Below are 18,156 nucleotides of genomic sequence, written 5' to 3' on the forward strand. Positions count from 1 at the left end.
GGCTCGATCCCAGGACCCCGGGATCATGACCCGAGCCGAACGAAGGCAGAGGCTTTAACCCACTGAGCCACTCAGGTGCCCCTCTGAAACAATATTTTATCTGTAAATAAATTTGCTGAATCCCCAACACGAAAGTTTAATCATGATGTTAAAATGACTTTTTCTAATACTGCTCAGTTACTTTATTCCTTCAATAAATGTTCACTGCACATCTTGAATATACAAGGCTCGTTGCTGGGTGCTAGGGATACAAAGTGCAATCAAACACTGTCCCACACTTACAGAGTTTATAATTCACCGGAGGAACCAAACAGAATCACCATTCCAACAACAGATAACTATCAGGGACTGCAAATGAAGAACATTTAAGTCAGGCTACAAGACTAAAGAAAGCAACACTTGAGTTGAATTTTAAATTAGGAGCAGCAGAAAGGGAGAAAGAGGAGCACATATTCAGTTCCAAGCCAGGGAACCAGACCGCAGGAAGGCCCTGAGGAGTGGGGTATAGCTCGACACGGCACAGATCTAGTATTCAAATGCCTCATGTCATCTCCTTCATTTCAGTCAAGAGTCTCTCATGAATGAACATTTTCTAATTCCAATAACTGTAATGCCAATATATGCTTTCCGGCTTATATAGTTCATATCCTCTGATTTACTGAGGGAAAAAAATGATCCCACATTCCAGTTTTCTCAGGTATTAACTTTGACTTTATAATAATTGCAAATCAGTGACTATTAATTTTGCCCTTCAAGAAAAATACCTAACATAAATGTGAGAGGAAAACACTAGCTTACCAATCGTGTTATCTAAGGAGAGGTCTGGGAGCTTACTGGGTGGCGCTCCTACAGCTCCTACAGGAATTCCACAGAAGGACACGGGCGAATATAAAGGTGACGCACCAGAACTACTGCAAAGACATAATAATCACATGTTTTTACATATTTAAAACCCCTGTCACAGTTTAGTGACTCAAATTACTAGTTTCAGATCATAGCCTTCTATCCATTTTTATAGTATTTATTAATCTTGCCACAGTGAAATATTTCCAGCAGGTTTACATAATTCCCTAATAACCTAAAGTCTAAATTCTCACTTAAAAAAAATTTTTTTTTAAGTCTCTGCTATTTTCATGATTCTGCTACTTTTTTTTAAAGATTTATTTATTTATTTGAGAGAGCAGGCGAGCGAGCGTGCACCATCAGGGGAGAGGAGCAGAAGGAGAGGCAGAAGCAGGCTCCCCACTGAGCAGGGTGCCTGACATGGGGCTTGATCCCAGGACCCTAAGATCATGACCTGAGCAGAAGGCGATTAAACCCCCCAGGCGCCTGATTCTAGTAATTTTCTAAAAAGAGGTAACAAAGCAAACCAGAAAACAATCCTATTGACTCACTTACCTGCTCCGTGAATTTCGATTACAAACGGCGGACTTGAGTTCCCATATCATGACCCTGCCATCACTCACTATGAGGGCGGCTGCATTCTCATTAACAGGACAACACACCATACTGAAGGGACGGACAGTTTTTGTCACCCTGATTGCATCGCACTGGCTTCGTAAATCATAGGTAAGCTCCTGGACAGGATCTGGATCTTAACATAGTATTGTTTTCTTTTAAATATCACAAAGCAACACAGCAATATCACTACTATTTGCTTTAATTTAAATAAAACCTCAACTAAAAAGATCATTCCTTCACTAGCACAGTTTGTCAAAAATTTTACAAGTATTTTTTACTTTTACAAGTATTACTAATTTCTTCAGAATATAAATATGATTCATTTAATGGCTGTCCACACCAAGTTTAGTTTCCAAAATAAAAACTACAATCAATATAGTTTGTTTTTTAATATTATTAAAATAAAGAAAACAGCTTTGAAAAAGGATCAACAGTGATATGACTAAATAATGTACAGTACACTAGAGGTCATCATAATTTATAGTGGCCTCAGTAAGCCTGAAAATAATGGTACTCTACAAAAGACGTGAAAGTCGCTTTTGCTTTTAGAAGTACAACATTTTACAACACAGTGCTTTCATTCTCCAGAATAAGACTGAAACTGACAATACCCTGGAGACTTATTAACCTATGTCATTTTACAATGGACATTCCTAAAGCAGAAAAGTCAGGGGTGTAATAATAAAGGTATTTTAAAAGGCTCCACTTGTGCTGAAGAAAAAGACACAAAGATAGTATCTACTTGGCTCATGGATACAACTAAGTAATTACGAAATATTACTTTCTTTGCTGCATATAGGAGGGGCACTATTATAAAACCATGAAATTTACCATGGCTTGATGCTTTTTTATGCCCCATTTTACAATCATATTCTACTTTCCCAAGGCCAGGATTACCATTAACTCTATGCTTTGGCTGGTATCCGCCACATGAAGGCTTATGAAATTCTGGAGAAAAATATTCTAATATTATTCTAAGATATAAACTCACCTGGTTCCTCATTTGAAGTGGTAAAAACACTATTATAAGATCTTCGAACACGTAAAGTTATACAACCATTTTCATGTAGGCAAAATAACCCATCACGTTGAAAGCAGGGTATTACCTTTAAACAGATAATGTATTCATTATAAAAAACACAATAGATTAAAAAGTATATGCCGGGAAGCTCATAAATTCATATTTAGAGAATATGGACAGAAAGAAAAAAGAAAAACAAAAATACACACATAATCCCCAAGCTTGAAAATTAAATGAATTATTCAAAAACTCCATTTATGGCACACCTGGGGGGTGCTGAGTCCCTTGAGCAGCCAACTCTTGATTTCAGCTCAGATCATGATTTCAGGGTCCTGGGATCAAGCCCTGCCATCAGGCTCCACACGCAGCAGGGAGTCTGCTTCAGGATGCTCTCTGCCTCTGTACCCGCCAACCCCCACCCCTGACTTGCTGGTACTCACACACATGTGCGTGTGCACGATCCCTCTCTCTGTAATAAATAAATCTCTAAAAAACAAAGAAAGACCATCCATTCATAATCATAAAAATTTGACTTTATCCAGGTAACTTAAATAGTTCAATAAATATCTCCAGATCAGAAGAATTTCTAAGGTAAATCACATGAATCAAAAGTGTAGAAAAATAGGAATACACAGTAACACTGTTAATTTTTTTTTTTTAACATTTTATTTATTTGAGAGAGAGTGTGAGCATGAGCAGGGGGAGAGGGGAGAGGGAGAAGCAGACTCCCCGCTGAACAGGGAGCTCAATGCGGGGCGTGATCCCAGGACCCTGGGATCATGACCTGAGCCAAAGGCAGGCACTTAACCAACTGAGCCACCCAGGCAACATTGTTAATTTTTAAATAAGTAGAAAAGAGAAAGTGGAACTAAGGATTTCTGCAAGATTATGTTTTTACTCTCTATAATATTCATAACCAACTTGGGGGGATATAACTTTTAGATCATACATACCTGCAGAAATGGAACTCCTGTTCGTTCTATTGCAATCACACCCACTGTTTGATTCACCTCAAGGTCAAGGATTAAAATCTCCCGAGGATAGAGTAACAACATGTGGTTTCTCTTGGAAGGCAGATGTGCCAACTGAAGGCAATCATTTAGGGTTATAAATTCAGCACTGAAAGAAGTGAACATACTTTAGGCATCAAGAAATAAGTCAAAGACTTTATTCATATCAGAAAAAGCTAATAAAGGACTGAATTTTGTCCTTTCCACATAACTGTCAATGAGAAGATACAATTGTTTCCTGAAATGACCAACAGGGACTAGCATCTAACACTAAGATCTCTACTATGTGCCAAAACCCAAATTATGACAAATGGTAATGCACAGACTGGATAGAGATACAGGTCTAAATTTTTGAAAAATTTAAGTAGTAAGTCTATAAAGTGACAAAATCAGTAGTTTTATTTTTATTTTGCAATTAGAAGTACCAAACAGATTGCTGAAATCAAGACAGCATCAGAACAAAGCAATCTGGGCAATTAGGGCCCTTGGACCAGGAGTCAATGGATTATCTGTATGACCTTGGGCATGTCACTTCCTCCCCTCTGCCTTCATTCACTTCTAAGCCACCTTAAATCTTTTTTGAAACAAAGTGGGGTATTTTATTCACTTATCACAGTATTTTCTTCTATGTAAATAAAACTGATAAAACTTTATAAAGATTGGAGATAGTTCAAGAGTCTCAAGAATCATTTCAGCCATTTGTGACTTGCATATATCCAATCATAACCTTCTTAAACCTATTTCAATAGGAATAAAGTTAGGCAGCTCTTTTCTGCCCATGGGTCCTGTCCCCAGGCTTTAATAAAACCACCTCTTTGTGCCAAAAATAAAATAAAATAAAGTTAGATTAGAGGACTAAAAAGAGGAACATGGATTACATTAAAATCTTGGCTCTGCCACCTCCTAGTTGGGTAAGCTTGAGGAACATATTTAAAACAACGTGCAGCTCAATTTCCTCACTTATAAAATAGACACAGTATTACTGCCCAGAACTACAGCAGGATCCCATGTAATAATGAATGTAAAACCACCTGGAGCAGTTTTATTTGAAGGGATTAATAATTCATTTCCCCAAAACTCAAAATGAACGTATGACTCATATGAGAAGATATAATACACACAAATCATAATATAAAACAATTCAAACAATTCAGACTCTAAAAGATTTATCTATAACATAGAACCAATGAAAAATAAATAGAAAATTCTCTTAAAATATGTAAGGAGCAATCCAATTATTATGGCACAGGGTGGAGGATAATTTGGTGATATTAATGAGCCTATGGTTTAATATATAAAAATGATATTTATACATAAATTCAGAATATACTCACAGAACAATCTGTATTTGACCATATATTTTTCAGATAATTACCCACAAAATCTAGACAGAATAATCTTAGCATATTAAAAATAAGAGTCTTTTTAAAATGAATGCCAAAAAACTGCCAAAGCAGTAAAAATATAAGAACAACCATAGCTCTTTAGGAAAGAAAACTGAAGTCTATTTCCAATGCATAAGATTAGTTACTTAAAATAAAATTTTATTCAGTTGCCATTTCTGAAATAAACAATAATAGGTAGCATTTACCATATAAATGGTAATTATTAGCCACTACATTAAGTACCTAAGCTACTGTACGTTAATCCTTACAACAACCATATAAAATCCTATAAAATGCCGTTTTAGAGATTGGGAGAGTGAAATTTGAGCAAGATTAAAGAATTCTGAGTCACACAGCTATAATTTCCCCTAGAATCCTGGCCCTTAACCAGTATGAGAAACATCTTTACATGCATAAGAAAAACACCCATATTTTACTAGCTAATGAGACAGAGCACTTAAGTCAGGAAAACGTTATTTAAAATGAAAATCCAGCTTTTGTCCCCAATTTTTTTAATGTATTCAATTGCCAACTGTGGAATCTTCATTTTCTGTTTTCAGATTTAAAAATCAGAAGTCAGAAACTGTCATCTGTAAAAATCAGTGGCAGAGAGGTTAGCATAATGACTGGAAACAAAAGAGCCACATCAAAGTGGAACCTCCTCCTTGGGGAAGAGACAGAGAGAATATTCTCCTCCTCCATATAAATTCAAAACTGGAAAGGAGAAAGGGTGAGGTAAAGAATAAAATCAATATTAGTACATCTTCAAAAATGATGTTTCTTGAAGGGATGATAAATGGATGAACTAAATGGTTAGTTTTATACTTGTAACTTACCTAGGTTTCTCCTGCGTGATTAAGATTTTTACTTTATTAAGAGCCTTCTTGGCCCCTGTGGCTGCAGCCAGCTTATTATGAGCTGGGCTGGAATGTGGGCTGGATATGTAAACTTTTTTCCCAGGGCCCGAAGGAGGCTTGGATGGAGAGAAGTCTGAGATGAATACAATACCCTCGCTGGTGAGTACTGTATTGAGAGAAGCAAAACTCTGATTAAAGTTTAATCAAGTTTAGCACAGAGTTTTATTCCAATACAATTTTGAAAGCAAGGTAATGATAATTTTAATAATATAGAACTGGCAGTATAATGTAGTCATAACTGAAATGTTCTCCAAGTTGAAGTGAAACAGGTGGTCCATTACAATTCATCAGAGGCCTCCACGCTCAGCTTTCTAAATTAATGTTTTATATTAAAAAGATACCAGAAGGTTACTAGCAGAAAGAACAAATGTTTGTTCTTCCAAATAAATTCAGTGCACGGACTTTCATTAAAAACCTTTCCTCATTATATCTTGTAACTTCAAAGTCCAAGACTTTTCAGAATATAAAATTCACAGAAGAAAAAAAAAAATCCCATACTAAGAGGCTTTGCATATCACGTTTAGTTCTGAGTTCAAATATTTGATGTGGTACTAATTTTTGATGATTATCATGAGTTACTCAGTCTAAATATACATTTCCTTTTTTCTTTTGGAGCATCAGACTGAACCTTAGGAAGTACAAGAGTGTTCTTTTTCTCTTTATATCCAGAGTAAAAATAGAGAGCCAACAATGGCTTACTACGTGTACAGGAAACAGAAGTATTCAAGAAGGCAGCACTACATTTAGCAATACAAATTTTGCCTTTTTATGACCGAAAAATAATCTCCCTCGAAACTGGGGCTAATACACGGATAACAGAAATCTCATCTCTCCTGGCTCCCTGCAGTTAGTGAGGCTGGTTTAAGCACAGGGAGCAAAGAAGTATTCAAGAGTTATGACAGCCCTAGCACATTTGGTGTGAGTAAATCAAAGATGTTAGGTGAACGGACGCTTTGAAATATACTGTGCTTTCATCAACCAAATTACAGAGATGCAGTAAGTTAGCCTGAGGCCTTCTCTCCTTTTCAGATGACAGGACTCCCTTCCAAGGTCTCATTCATTCCTCTTCTTTTGTGATGCCCTCCCTCAGTCAGTGGATCAGCTAAAGCAGCCCTCCTCTGTGTCCCCACAGCACTGCATTTCATAGCACACTAAGGAGTGAGTGCACGTACGCACAAGTGCACATACACACACCATATACGTGTATATAGACACAACACCTAACCACACACCATTGTAACTCCACAGTTGGGTTTCTGCAGGTACACATTTCTCTTCCTTCTTCAGCACACAAATATACACTCAGTAATAACAAATGCTGGTAGATAAAAGTTAGAATTCTGAGTCACTCAAATTCAGGAGAAACATTCTCTCCCACAACTAATTCCCTTACCTCTTTCCAATTTTTGATCAAATATCAAAATCAAGCCTACTCTGACCACTTTATCTAATACAACAACCTGCCCATTCCCATCCCTCCCATTCCCCTTCATTCCTTTTATACCTAGGATATAGTAATAGCTCAAGGAATACCTGTTGGATAATTGAATGAAGAATATTTCCCAAATCATTTAATCACAAAAACATGTGTCTAAAAACAAATCACATTTTTAGATCAGTGGCTCAGTGAAAACACTAAGAGTACACGGGCAAAAATAACCTCTGCAAGAAAAAATTCCCTTGGGCTTATTCTGTGCCACACATGCATCTGTTTATGGCACTCAAAACACAAGCATGAATTTAAATGATTTTTTAGAAGGAAGAAGTGAATTTGGCCACATACTAAACGAAACCTTTGACTCAAGTTCTTTATGTGTTCCTAGAAAAACAAATTTCATTAAGCCCGAATTAGAACAGCACAGCAACTCTCTCTCCAGCTAATCAAAGTCTATTTACAAATTCAACACAGTGAAGGTACAGCTTGCGGCTTTAAAGTTCTAGCCATCAAAATACTTGCAAATGATATGGGATTATGATTTAGTATCTGTATTAGATGCTCCAGATATATGACTTCTCTACTTTGCTCAGTTGTTGGAATACATCAGCTGTATGACATGGGTTGTATCTTATACACAAAGCATTAACTGTATTATAAAGAACTCATTTCCCTCAAGTAATCTATTACTCACAAGTTAAACGGGAGGGATCAAAAGGGTCAAAAGAAAAAGAAAGGATGTTATCTGCATAGCTCTTCTTCCACAGTTTGGTGCCAGTATCCGCATTCCAGAGCACAATATAATTTGGTGGGTGGATAGCAAGTAGTAAATCTCGGGAAGCATCTTGATTCCATAACCACTGAACATCTGTAAAGACCAGATGAAGGCAAAATTCAGAAATCACTTCAGAACACTTGGTTAATGTATCCTTGACATTTAGGGTTTGTTTTTGGTTTTTTTCCCCAAAGTTCTTAAAATCCTAACTTCTCTCCCTATGTTCCATATATGCGTATATATGTCAAGACTGCACAGGAAAAGTGTAGTTTTATATTAAGATGAGCTGTCTGGACCTTAGAATCTCAAGATAAACATTTTAAAATTACTTTAAAGAAAATACAAGACAATTTTCACTAATCATTACTTAAAACTTTGCATCAAAGACTGTGCTGGCCATGATCAACGTCAGACTCTCCTAACATCTTTGTGAAATTACTTAATGGAACTTTGCAGAGTTTCATATTTTTTACACGATAATAAAGACAATAAATATCTTGTTCAGTACCAAGTACAAAGTACTCAACAAATATTTTTTACATAGTCATTTAAAAAATACACTCAGTCAAGACAGCCACTTAGTCAAAGCCCTGAGCCAAAAGAATACTGTATTGGTTTTAGGTCAGTAACATAAGCAAATAATCTATATGAAAATGAAAATAAAATCTGGATCATCTCTACTAATAGAAAGTAAGCATTGAGGGTTAAATTAAAATAGCAATTCAGCCAGTATACTTTATCACAGCTTAGATTATAAGACTTTTATAGCAGCTTAATTTTTCTCATCATGCTTGATTGAGGCCAATGCTAAAATTAATACAATTTACTAAAGCAAAAATCAGCTGAGATTTGAGGAAATATGCATAGAAATATATTGATAAGGATAAGAAAGCTAGATTCAGATCAATAAAACACGCTAAACACAATCAAGAGTTAACTGGGAAGTGATGAAACTAAAAGGGGAAAAAAAAACACTCTGAGACTAAGTGTGTTAATATGAACACTTAGCAGAGCACAGTCTTTCCTCACCCTGAATAGGTTTGGCATGCTCTTGGATCTCACACTGAGCTACTCCCGCTGCTACATCCCAAACGATGATCTTTCCATTGATATCAGCAGAAGCTAAGCGCAAGGAATATGGTGAGCCAATGTTATGGTGATAATTTTCCCTGGCCCATTTAACCTAGTATCAAGAAGAAATCATATCAAGTAAATACCTGTATTTGATGAAACTAAACACAATTTTCATAAAACATCAACCAAAACCCATACTACATTTTACACTTATGTCACAAAAATATTTAGAAAGAATTAACAGGAAACTGTTTTCCATCTCAAAAGTCAGACTTTCATTATTTGTGATTTTTTTTAAGTTGCAATACAATCATAAAATCTAATCATGACAAAACATCTAAAAGCCTAAATTATTAAGCAGAATGGTTTTCTGTACTCTGCTCTCCTAATTAAAAGGAGACAACTTCGAACTACCAAAGCCTTGCAGAGGAAAAAATGGAAAAAACAAAGCAAGCAAAAAGCCCTTTAGCTGTTCTTCTCATGAAACTGGAAAAAAGATGTTAATTTTTTCCTTTAAAAAAAATATGCTTCATACCTCTAGCAATATCCTAAGAATGGAGTTTTTACAACAAAAACCACAAGATTCCAGCACAAATCAGGTTAATCCTGAGCATTAAATATTGACAGAGTCATGAATAAAACACACGTCTTCATTTCACCCTAAGCCATCGCCTTCCATGGCCACAACCTTCCCTCTGTTCTAGATCAGCAACCAGTTTGTCTTCTTCAAAGCATTTAACAAACAACAATTTGTAATGGCTTTGTTTACCCCGTTCTGACCCATCACCGACCACGAACTATAAGCTCCATTGGGTAGGATCACGCAGGCCTTGTTCACATTTCTATCCCCAGATCTATCCACCACCAAAGCTAGTGCTCAACGAGCATGTGTTTAATAAATGAACCCCAACACCACAGAATCTTCAAATATATACATATATAAACATATGTATACAGACACGTGTGTACATATATGTAAACGCACACTCATACGTAATGCCAAGGTAGGAAGCGTGTGCCTTTCTTGTAGTATTCCTAAAGAATTCATTAAAAAGATGGAAATAAAAAGTTTTCTGAACTTCAGTACTGATAAGCCTTAAGATCCTGTTATAATACATCTTTTCCTCAGGCCAGAATTGTTTTTAAATAAAATGTGTAAGAGTGTGTACACGCACACATGCACATGTTTGAATGTGTGTTTGTGTGTGCATTTATATTTAGTGTATGTATATTCAATCTGCATTCTTTGCAGATGTGTTTGACCACTCACTGAAATTTGTGATTTCATTTAAAAAAGTAGTACTTGCAGCACTTCCACAATCAGACACAAGCAGAGTAACCCAACATGCATGTGTATTCCCAGGTGAAACAAAATGTTCTTATTTCAGCTCTCATAATGCAAACGAATATCTTTTTTGTGGTCTATACAGCACCACTTTTTTTTTTGGGGGGGGTGCATTTCTGTGCTCTTTATTGATGATTTCACTGTTCAAATTCAAAATGGTCCCCAAGCACATGGTGAAGTGCTGCCTAGTGGTCCCAAGCACGAGAAGTTCCGATGTGCGTTACGGAACAAACCTGGGGGATAAGCTCTGTTCAGGCAGGAGTTGTAGTGCTGCTGCCTGTGAGTTCAATGTTAATGAATTAACAAAACAAACACAAAACAAAGTTATATATTGCTCAGCTGATGAAAATGTTGTGACAAGAGGCTCACAGGAACCTAACCTGTATTTCCCCTATGAGCAATCAACATTTCAGTATTTGTTAATTTCAGTGTTTGCAGCAACTTTACAGAATAAAACTATCATGGATAAGAACTGATTTCATCTATGTATATAAGTGCTTGAATTCCATTCAGGTAAACCCCACGCAGTGTGTGTGTGTGTGTGTGTGTGTGTGTGTGTGTGGTATTTTTTTAATCACCTAGATATATCATAATCAAACTACTGAAAACTAAGGATAAAGAGAAAGTCTTGAAGGCAGTCAGACAAGAAAACATACACTGCAGGTAGAGAAATAAAGGTAAGAATTTCTCTCAGAAATTATGCAAGCTGAAAGACAGTGGAATATCTTTCAAGTATCACAAGATCAAAAATGGGTGAAACATCTTCATAGGCAAATAAAAACCAAGAGACTCAACCTATATTAGATAAACACCTCAAGGACTTTAAGGAAATTCTTCAGGCAAAGGGAATATAATACCAGACTGAAACTTGGATCCACATAAAGAAATAAAAATGCCAGAAATGCCAAAAAGATCAGGGAAATGGAGGGGAGGGAGAATATATTTTTTCAAAATAAAACCCTATGCCTACTTAATGGCAGGAGACTGAATGCCTTCCCCCCAGGCTCAGGAACAAGACAAGAGTATCATCTCACTACTCCTATACGTTATAGTATCAACCCTAGCCAATGCAATATGACAAGAAAAAAAAAAACAGAAGACCCACAGATTATCAATGAAAAAAAGTGAACTGTCATTATCTGCAGATAACATAACTGTCTATGTAAAAAATCCCCTCAAAAGTTACTAGATCTAATGGGTTTAGAAAGACCACAGGACATAGGTCAATATGCAAAAAACAGCTGCATTTCTCCCTACTTCACATTACATATAAAAATTAACTCAAAATGGATCAAGAACCTGAATGCAAGAGCTAAAACGATAAAATTCTTAGAAGAAAACAAAGGTGTAAATCTTAACAATGGAAGAAAAAGAAGAAAAATAGATAAATTGGACATCAAAATCAAAAACTTTACTGTTTCACTGGACACCATCAAGAAAGTATAAGACAGCTTACAGAATGAGAGAAAATATTTACCAACCATGCATCTCATATGGGACTTCTATGTAGAATACATAAAGAATTCTAACAGCTCAATAATTAAAAGACAATTTAAAATGTGCCAAGGACTGAACAGACACTTTTCAAAGAAGATATACAAATGGCCAATTAACACATGAAAAGATGCCCAACATCATTAGCCACCAGGGAAATGCAAACCAAAACCACAGTGAGAACCTCTTCACATCCAACAGGATGGCTAGTATCAAAAGAACAGATAATAACAAATGTTGGTGAGGATGTGGAGAAACTAGAATCCTCATATACAGCTAGTAGGAACGTAAAATGGTAGAGCCTCTTTGGAAAGTCTGGAAGTTTCTCAAAAAGCTAAACACAGAGTTACCATATGAGTCAGCAATTCCACTCCTCTGTACATACCCAAGAGAAATGAAAACACATGTTCACACAAAAACTTGTACATTAATGTTCACAGCAACATTATTCATAATGCCTAAAAAGTGAGAAATATCCAAATGTCCATTAATACATGAATGTAGTATACTGGTAGAGTAGAATATTATTCACCAATAAAAAGGTACAGAGTACTGACACATGCTAAAACACAAATGAACCTTGAGTGAAAGGGGAAAGAAGCTAGGCACAAAAGGACACATATTGTGTCATTTCATTTATATGAAATGTCTAGAATAGACAAATCTAGAGACAGAAAGTATTCTACTGGATACCTAAGGATGACGGGAATGAGGGGATGGGGAGCAGCTACTAACAGATGCAGGGTTTCTTCTCAGTGTGATCTAACTGCAGTGCTGGCTACATAATTCTATGACTATATTAAAAACCTTGGAATTGTACACTATAAGCTGGTAAATTTTATGCTATATCTCAACAAAACTGTTATCAAAAAGAAATAAACCAAAACACCCAGATCTCTAATCTTCCCTAAGATTTCAGATCACTGTAATTCAATTGCACCAGGTGTCTCAGACTTTGCATGTTAAAAACTTACACTCACTGATTTCACACCTATTCCCCTTGTCATAGCAACACTATCATTCAGTTATTCAAAGGGAACTTGGAATCATTCTAGTCCCTGACTCTCCCTAAGCTGATTACTATAAAAGCTATCCAGTTTATTTCTTCAGCAGCTCCTGAATATGACTCCTTCCTGCCTCAGCTTTATTTTTGGCCCTTAGAATTTCCTGCCAAAATTTCTGCAGAAGTCTCCTAAATGATCTCACTGCCTCATCTTGCCTTTCTCCAAGAAACCCTCCACTGCTGCCAGAGTAAATTTTTCTAGAATACAAACACAGCCTTATCAATTGCCTAGTTAAAAATCCAAATTCCTTCAGAACCTTCTAACACTTTTAGGACAGATGAATTTCCCTGGCTGCTTCCTCTTCCATCATCCTTTAGCCATAGCCCAACTTCTAGCCATCTTTATACCCCACTACTTACCATTGTGTACAGTCTTCTTTTTACCTGTGGTACTCCTTCTCCCATTCTTCACTTGGTTAACTACTGTTTACCAGTCCCCAAACTGGAAAGACTGCTGTGATCCTCCCCTGATCCCTACGACTAGGTGTTAGGTAGCCTCCTTTGTCCCTACGCATTCACTTAGCATACTGTATGTCTGTGTCTTCGTTGTTCCTCACTAGAATTGCTTGAGGGCTTTCATCTCTATATCCTTAGCATAAGCTAAGTGCTCAAAACTAATGAATGAATGAGTGTTCTGGTAAATGGCGGAAAAGGTGTTATCCATCATCTTTAAAATCACCTAAGACCTAGTATTTAATAGCTCATCCTGGATTGTCATTAAATCATATATACGGGAATGTGAGGCTACCCCAAATGAATTATTATGTTTAAGAGCTATTTAACATTTACATATATCACTTAATAAGAATCTAGTGATATTTAAAACTTCAGAATAGGCAATATGTTATAGGGTGAAAGTGGGATCTGACTTACCTTGACCACATCAGCTTTATGTTTTTCTAAAACTTGAAGAGTCTGGGCAGTATTGGAATCGATCACTACCACAAGTGAGTGACATCCATAAGCAATTAAACCTTGCCAGCCCCTAACAAAACAGTGATATTAAAATTTAAGTACAAAACAAAGACTTCTCTCTTGCCACGAGGCATGCTAGAATCAATCACAAATCTAATACGTACTACCATGAACAAAATCATTATTGAAGCATACAGGCCAGTTTTTTGCCTTATCCCATTTAAATAAAATGTCCAGCGAACCTAGAAATGCTGACATTCGTTTTTCATGTGACATGCACATACACCCCTGAAGATGTAAAAACATACCCCTGTTGTCTCTTTGTCTTTAAGGACATGCACTTTGTCTTACTCAACTTCGAATCCTGAGATCATGTTCCGTAAGCATCTGTGACTAGTCCTGCTCCTTCCAACCAGATAAAAAGACAAACACTGGACAGAAGGTTTCCTCCCTCTTGCCAACATTCCCAGCAGCCCCACCTGCAGAATTTCGCTTTATATCTAAGCATTAACGTCCAGAGTTGCAGTGCTAGTTTACAGTGAAAAGATCAAGGTGAGATGACAGGTGAGGGTACAGGCGCCTGGCACAGGGTCTGGCAAGTTGTGGAATGACGAAAGGTAAGAAACAGGGATATGAAAGAGAGAAGAGGGAAAGATAAACTGGGGAGGAGACAGGGAGTAGGGGAGCTGACGGCGGAGGGAGAGGAGCCTGGAGTTGGGAGGACAGGTGAAGACGGGCAGGCTTGGGCAAAGAGAAACACATCTGGGAGAAACAGGACAACTATAATAGCACAGGGAAGGTTCACACCTGGGGCATTTCCTGTTTTCATAGTAACAACAAAAACCCAGCATTTAAAGAAAACCTCTAGCGCGAGGGCAGCACCAGGCTTGGCGAGGCCAAAGGAACCAGGGGGTGAAACCTCTTGTTCCCCTTCCCCTACACACTCATGGCCCAGCCCGGCGGCCTCGAAGCCCGGCGCCCTCACCAGTCCACCGCCGCCTTGTTGTGAGCATTGAGGGCCCCAGTGAGGGTGCGCGCCGACACCTTGAAGTTCACAGTGAAGGGCAACATCGCCTCTGCTCAACTCGGCCCTCGGCGCCCCCCTGACCCGGCAACCAGGAAGCGGCGGCCACTGCGCTTCCGTTCCTAACAGAGTCCGGGTGGCTCTGTGAGCGCCGCCGTTTGGTTCCGTCGGGTGCAAGTTTCCACCACCTTGGATTCCGCCTTCTTCAGGTTCCGGGCTCTCCCCTTCAGCCTCCCTCAAAGTCCGCCCGCCCACCTGGTGCTGCCAGCCGGAGCAGGGAGGGGCTGTGCTGCTTTCCACTGTTTTCTTCACGTTGGGACTGCGTAGGCCTCTGTACCCTGCAGGAAATCCTGAAAAGCAAGAGCTGAAAGCCCCAGTTAGCCTTTCTGACTTTGGTCTGCTAGCTCAGGACAGTGACCAAATGCCAGGCACTGTCGTAGGTATCGGGTGTGAGGCGAAGAGGAGAAGCAGAGAACCTCAGCTCTCAAGAAGTTTATAGAACAAATAGAGCAATATGACGGGGTGAAATGGATAGAAGGAATGAGATGAATGGCTCTAAAATAAACGATTTCTAAATATGGAGATCACTCCACTTCTGGTCTTGAAAATACTTGGAAAAAATACATGACTTCTGAGGCCAGATGCTGGGGGGAAGGGGGGGCAACTTTCATTTTGCACGTTCTGCTCTGTCTCTCTCCTCTGTGCTCAGGGCATCATCTACACTGTTGATCCATAAGAAGAGTGTGTAAAGCAGCTAAAGCATTTATTTGGGGTTTTACGGGTTGTAATCCATGGAGCACAGAGTTCGCTGAAATCAAATGTATTCTCTGAATTGCTAGGGAGTGGGAGCTCAGTCTGAAAAAGGCAAAAACCGCAAGGTTACATACTTGTTGGGAAAGATTTAAGATTGGTGCTGGCAGAGTTTGCAGTCACCATCTGATATATGATCTAGCTAACAGGTGTTATATTCTCCTTATTTTGATTCAAAATAGAATGATGTATTCCGGGAGGTGATGGAGTTGGAACTGACAAAAGTCAGAAGTTCATGGTGTTCGGAGGACTGAAGCAGGAGAGGGGCAGAGGTCGTACTACTTCTGCATCAGCATCCATTCCACTCTGTTTGGTGACTCTCTTACAATCCTTACTTCATTTTGAATCTTTCACAATACCTTTACTGTTAACACTTGCCATGATTTTTTTCCCAGCAATAATTTTGGCAGATGTCTGTTTCTTCTCCAATGTATTCGACACAAAGGACAAAATAATTGGTGATGTTGTCACTTCATGGGTTTTTTTGTGCACCTTCTCACTCTGAGAAAACAGATTTCTCAAAGATCATCTCCAAAAGCATCTTAGTAGTTAAAGTCAGTGAGCGTGTTTTGTCTCTTAATTGTTCTCTGGCAACTGCTGCTGCTTCCCTTTCCCGTCCTGCCCCACATCCTTCCCTACTGCTTTTGGGGCAATCAGAGATGCCAATAACCATAGGTCTAAATTTATCACTCCCTTATTTAAAACTCTTTGATGCTTCCTATGACAGAACTTATGAACTGGCTCCCCAAATTCATTTTCCCCTTCTTTCATAGGGACACAAACACCAATTGTATCTGAGCACATTGTCATTCCATGAAATGAACACATATCCCAGCTTCCCTTACAACTAGATCAAGCCATATGACTAAATTCTGGCCAATGTGATATGAGTGGAAATAATGTATAGTGACCTCTGAGAAATCACTCTCCTGTGCTATACTGTGTTATTTCAATATACATACCCCACATGATTATTATCTGCATATATGTATGTCTAGCAAGGGAGACTAACATGTTTTTAGGCAACTGCAATATTGGAGAAAAAATACACTCTACTAGACTTTGAACTCCTTTCAGAAAGGAACCAAATCCCAATTATTTTTTGTCCCCAATGCCAACCACTCATCCTGATATGCAGTTGGTCCTCAATAAATGATCAAAGGAGCAGGAGTTTTAAGTGGCCATAAGCATAAGGTTAATCAGGGCTTGAGGTGACAACAAGGAGTCAGTGATGGTGCTCACAGATGGAGAAGAACAGCAAGTAACTCTCTTGGAGGAAGAGGGATTAATTAGTTTAAATCTGCAAGCTACCTTGAGGACATGAATGTTGAGTACTCAGGGCAAGGATGGAGAACCAGCTGAAGCTGGGCAAGGATATGTCTCCCTTGGTACGAGTGTGAATCAAATATGTTAATGGGTATTTATGGCCTTCTCTGAAGCATCTGTCTTGGCCAGTGTGGAGACAGATTATTGAACATGCTGAACTATTAATCTCTTTAATAGGACAGAACCTACACTCCTCTTCCATGCCTGAAGAACTACTATTTTGCCTCATGCCCATGCCAGAAGACATCAACTCCAAAGCATGGTAATGGGGACCCAGAGCATCTGTCCACTTCTATATCACTTGCATCCGTAAACTAGAGTAACTTTTTTTTCTCTCTTTCTTTTAAAGTTGGTGGAGATAAGAGTACAAGTGATCTTTGGACAACACGAGTTTGGACTTGACTAATATGCAGATGTTTTTCAGTAAATACAGGACTGCAAATGTATTTTCTCATCCTGATGGTTTTCTTAACATTTTCTTTTCTTTAGCTTACTTTATTGTAAGGATACAACATATAACATATAACATACAAAATATGTGTTAATCAACTGTTTATGTTATCGGTAAGGCTTCTGGTCAACAGTGGGCTATTAGTAGTGAAGTTTTGGGGAATCCCAAATTTATATGCAGACTTTCAACTGCATGGGGGTTGGCACCCCAAAACCCTCATTGTTCAGTGTCGAGTGTATAATGGTGATATTTCTTTAAAAAAAGATTTTATTTATTTATTTGAGAGAGTGAGAGAGAGCATGAGTGAGAGAGAGCATGAACGGGGGTGAGGGGTGGAGAGGCAGAGAGAGAGGGATAAGCAGACTCCCTGCTGAGTGGGGAGCCCAATGTGGGTGGTTAGATCCCAGGACCTGAGCTACCCCAATGGTGATATTTCTGATTGCTATTCTGCTTAGGGATAAAGATGGAAATAATAGATAACTGAACAAAGCACTTACTTCATTAACTTTCCAAGGTCATGTCAGAAAAAACGATGGTAAATAGATTCGAACATGATGGAGATGTTGAGGATGAAGATGATGAAGTCGATACCTTACTGCTGAAGACTCCTGAAATGTCAGGTGCTATGATCTACCCTTTACCTGTATCAT

General features: G+C 38.2%; 1 protein-coding gene across 2 annotated transcripts in view; it reads right to left on the bottom strand.

Annotated features, from left to right (window-relative positions):
* Positions 1-14,990, bottom strand: part of WDR11 (WD repeat domain 11) — a 59,779-nt gene extending 44,789 nt beyond the window's left edge. For both annotated transcript variants that reach the window (XM_032878444.1, XM_032878435.1), the window contains exons 1-9: positions 14,881-14,990; positions 13,854-13,965; positions 9,034-9,187; positions 7,924-8,097; positions 5,714-5,900; positions 3,436-3,601; positions 2,453-2,567; positions 1,399-1,594; positions 799-911 (exon numbers count right to left, since the gene is read on the bottom strand). In XM_032878444.1, the coding sequence (XP_032734335.1) occupies positions 799-911; positions 1,399-1,594; positions 2,453-2,567; positions 3,436-3,601; positions 5,714-5,900; positions 7,924-8,097; positions 9,034-9,187; positions 13,854-13,965; positions 14,881-14,966 (1,303 nt within the window). In that variant the 5' untranslated portion in view covers positions 14,967-14,990. The remainder of the gene's footprint in view (positions 1-798; positions 912-1,398; positions 1,595-2,452; positions 2,568-3,435; positions 3,602-5,713; positions 5,901-7,923; positions 8,098-9,033; positions 9,188-13,853; positions 13,966-14,880) is intronic.
* Positions 14,991-18,156: the final 3,166 nt, after the last annotated feature.

This window comes from Lontra canadensis, unplaced genomic scaffold, assembly GCF_010015895.1.
Source record: "Lontra canadensis isolate GAN:19392208 unplaced genomic scaffold, GSC_riverotter_1.0 scaffold3, whole genome shotgun sequence".
Taxonomy (NCBI): domain Eukaryota; kingdom Metazoa; phylum Chordata; class Mammalia; order Carnivora; family Mustelidae; genus Lontra; species Lontra canadensis.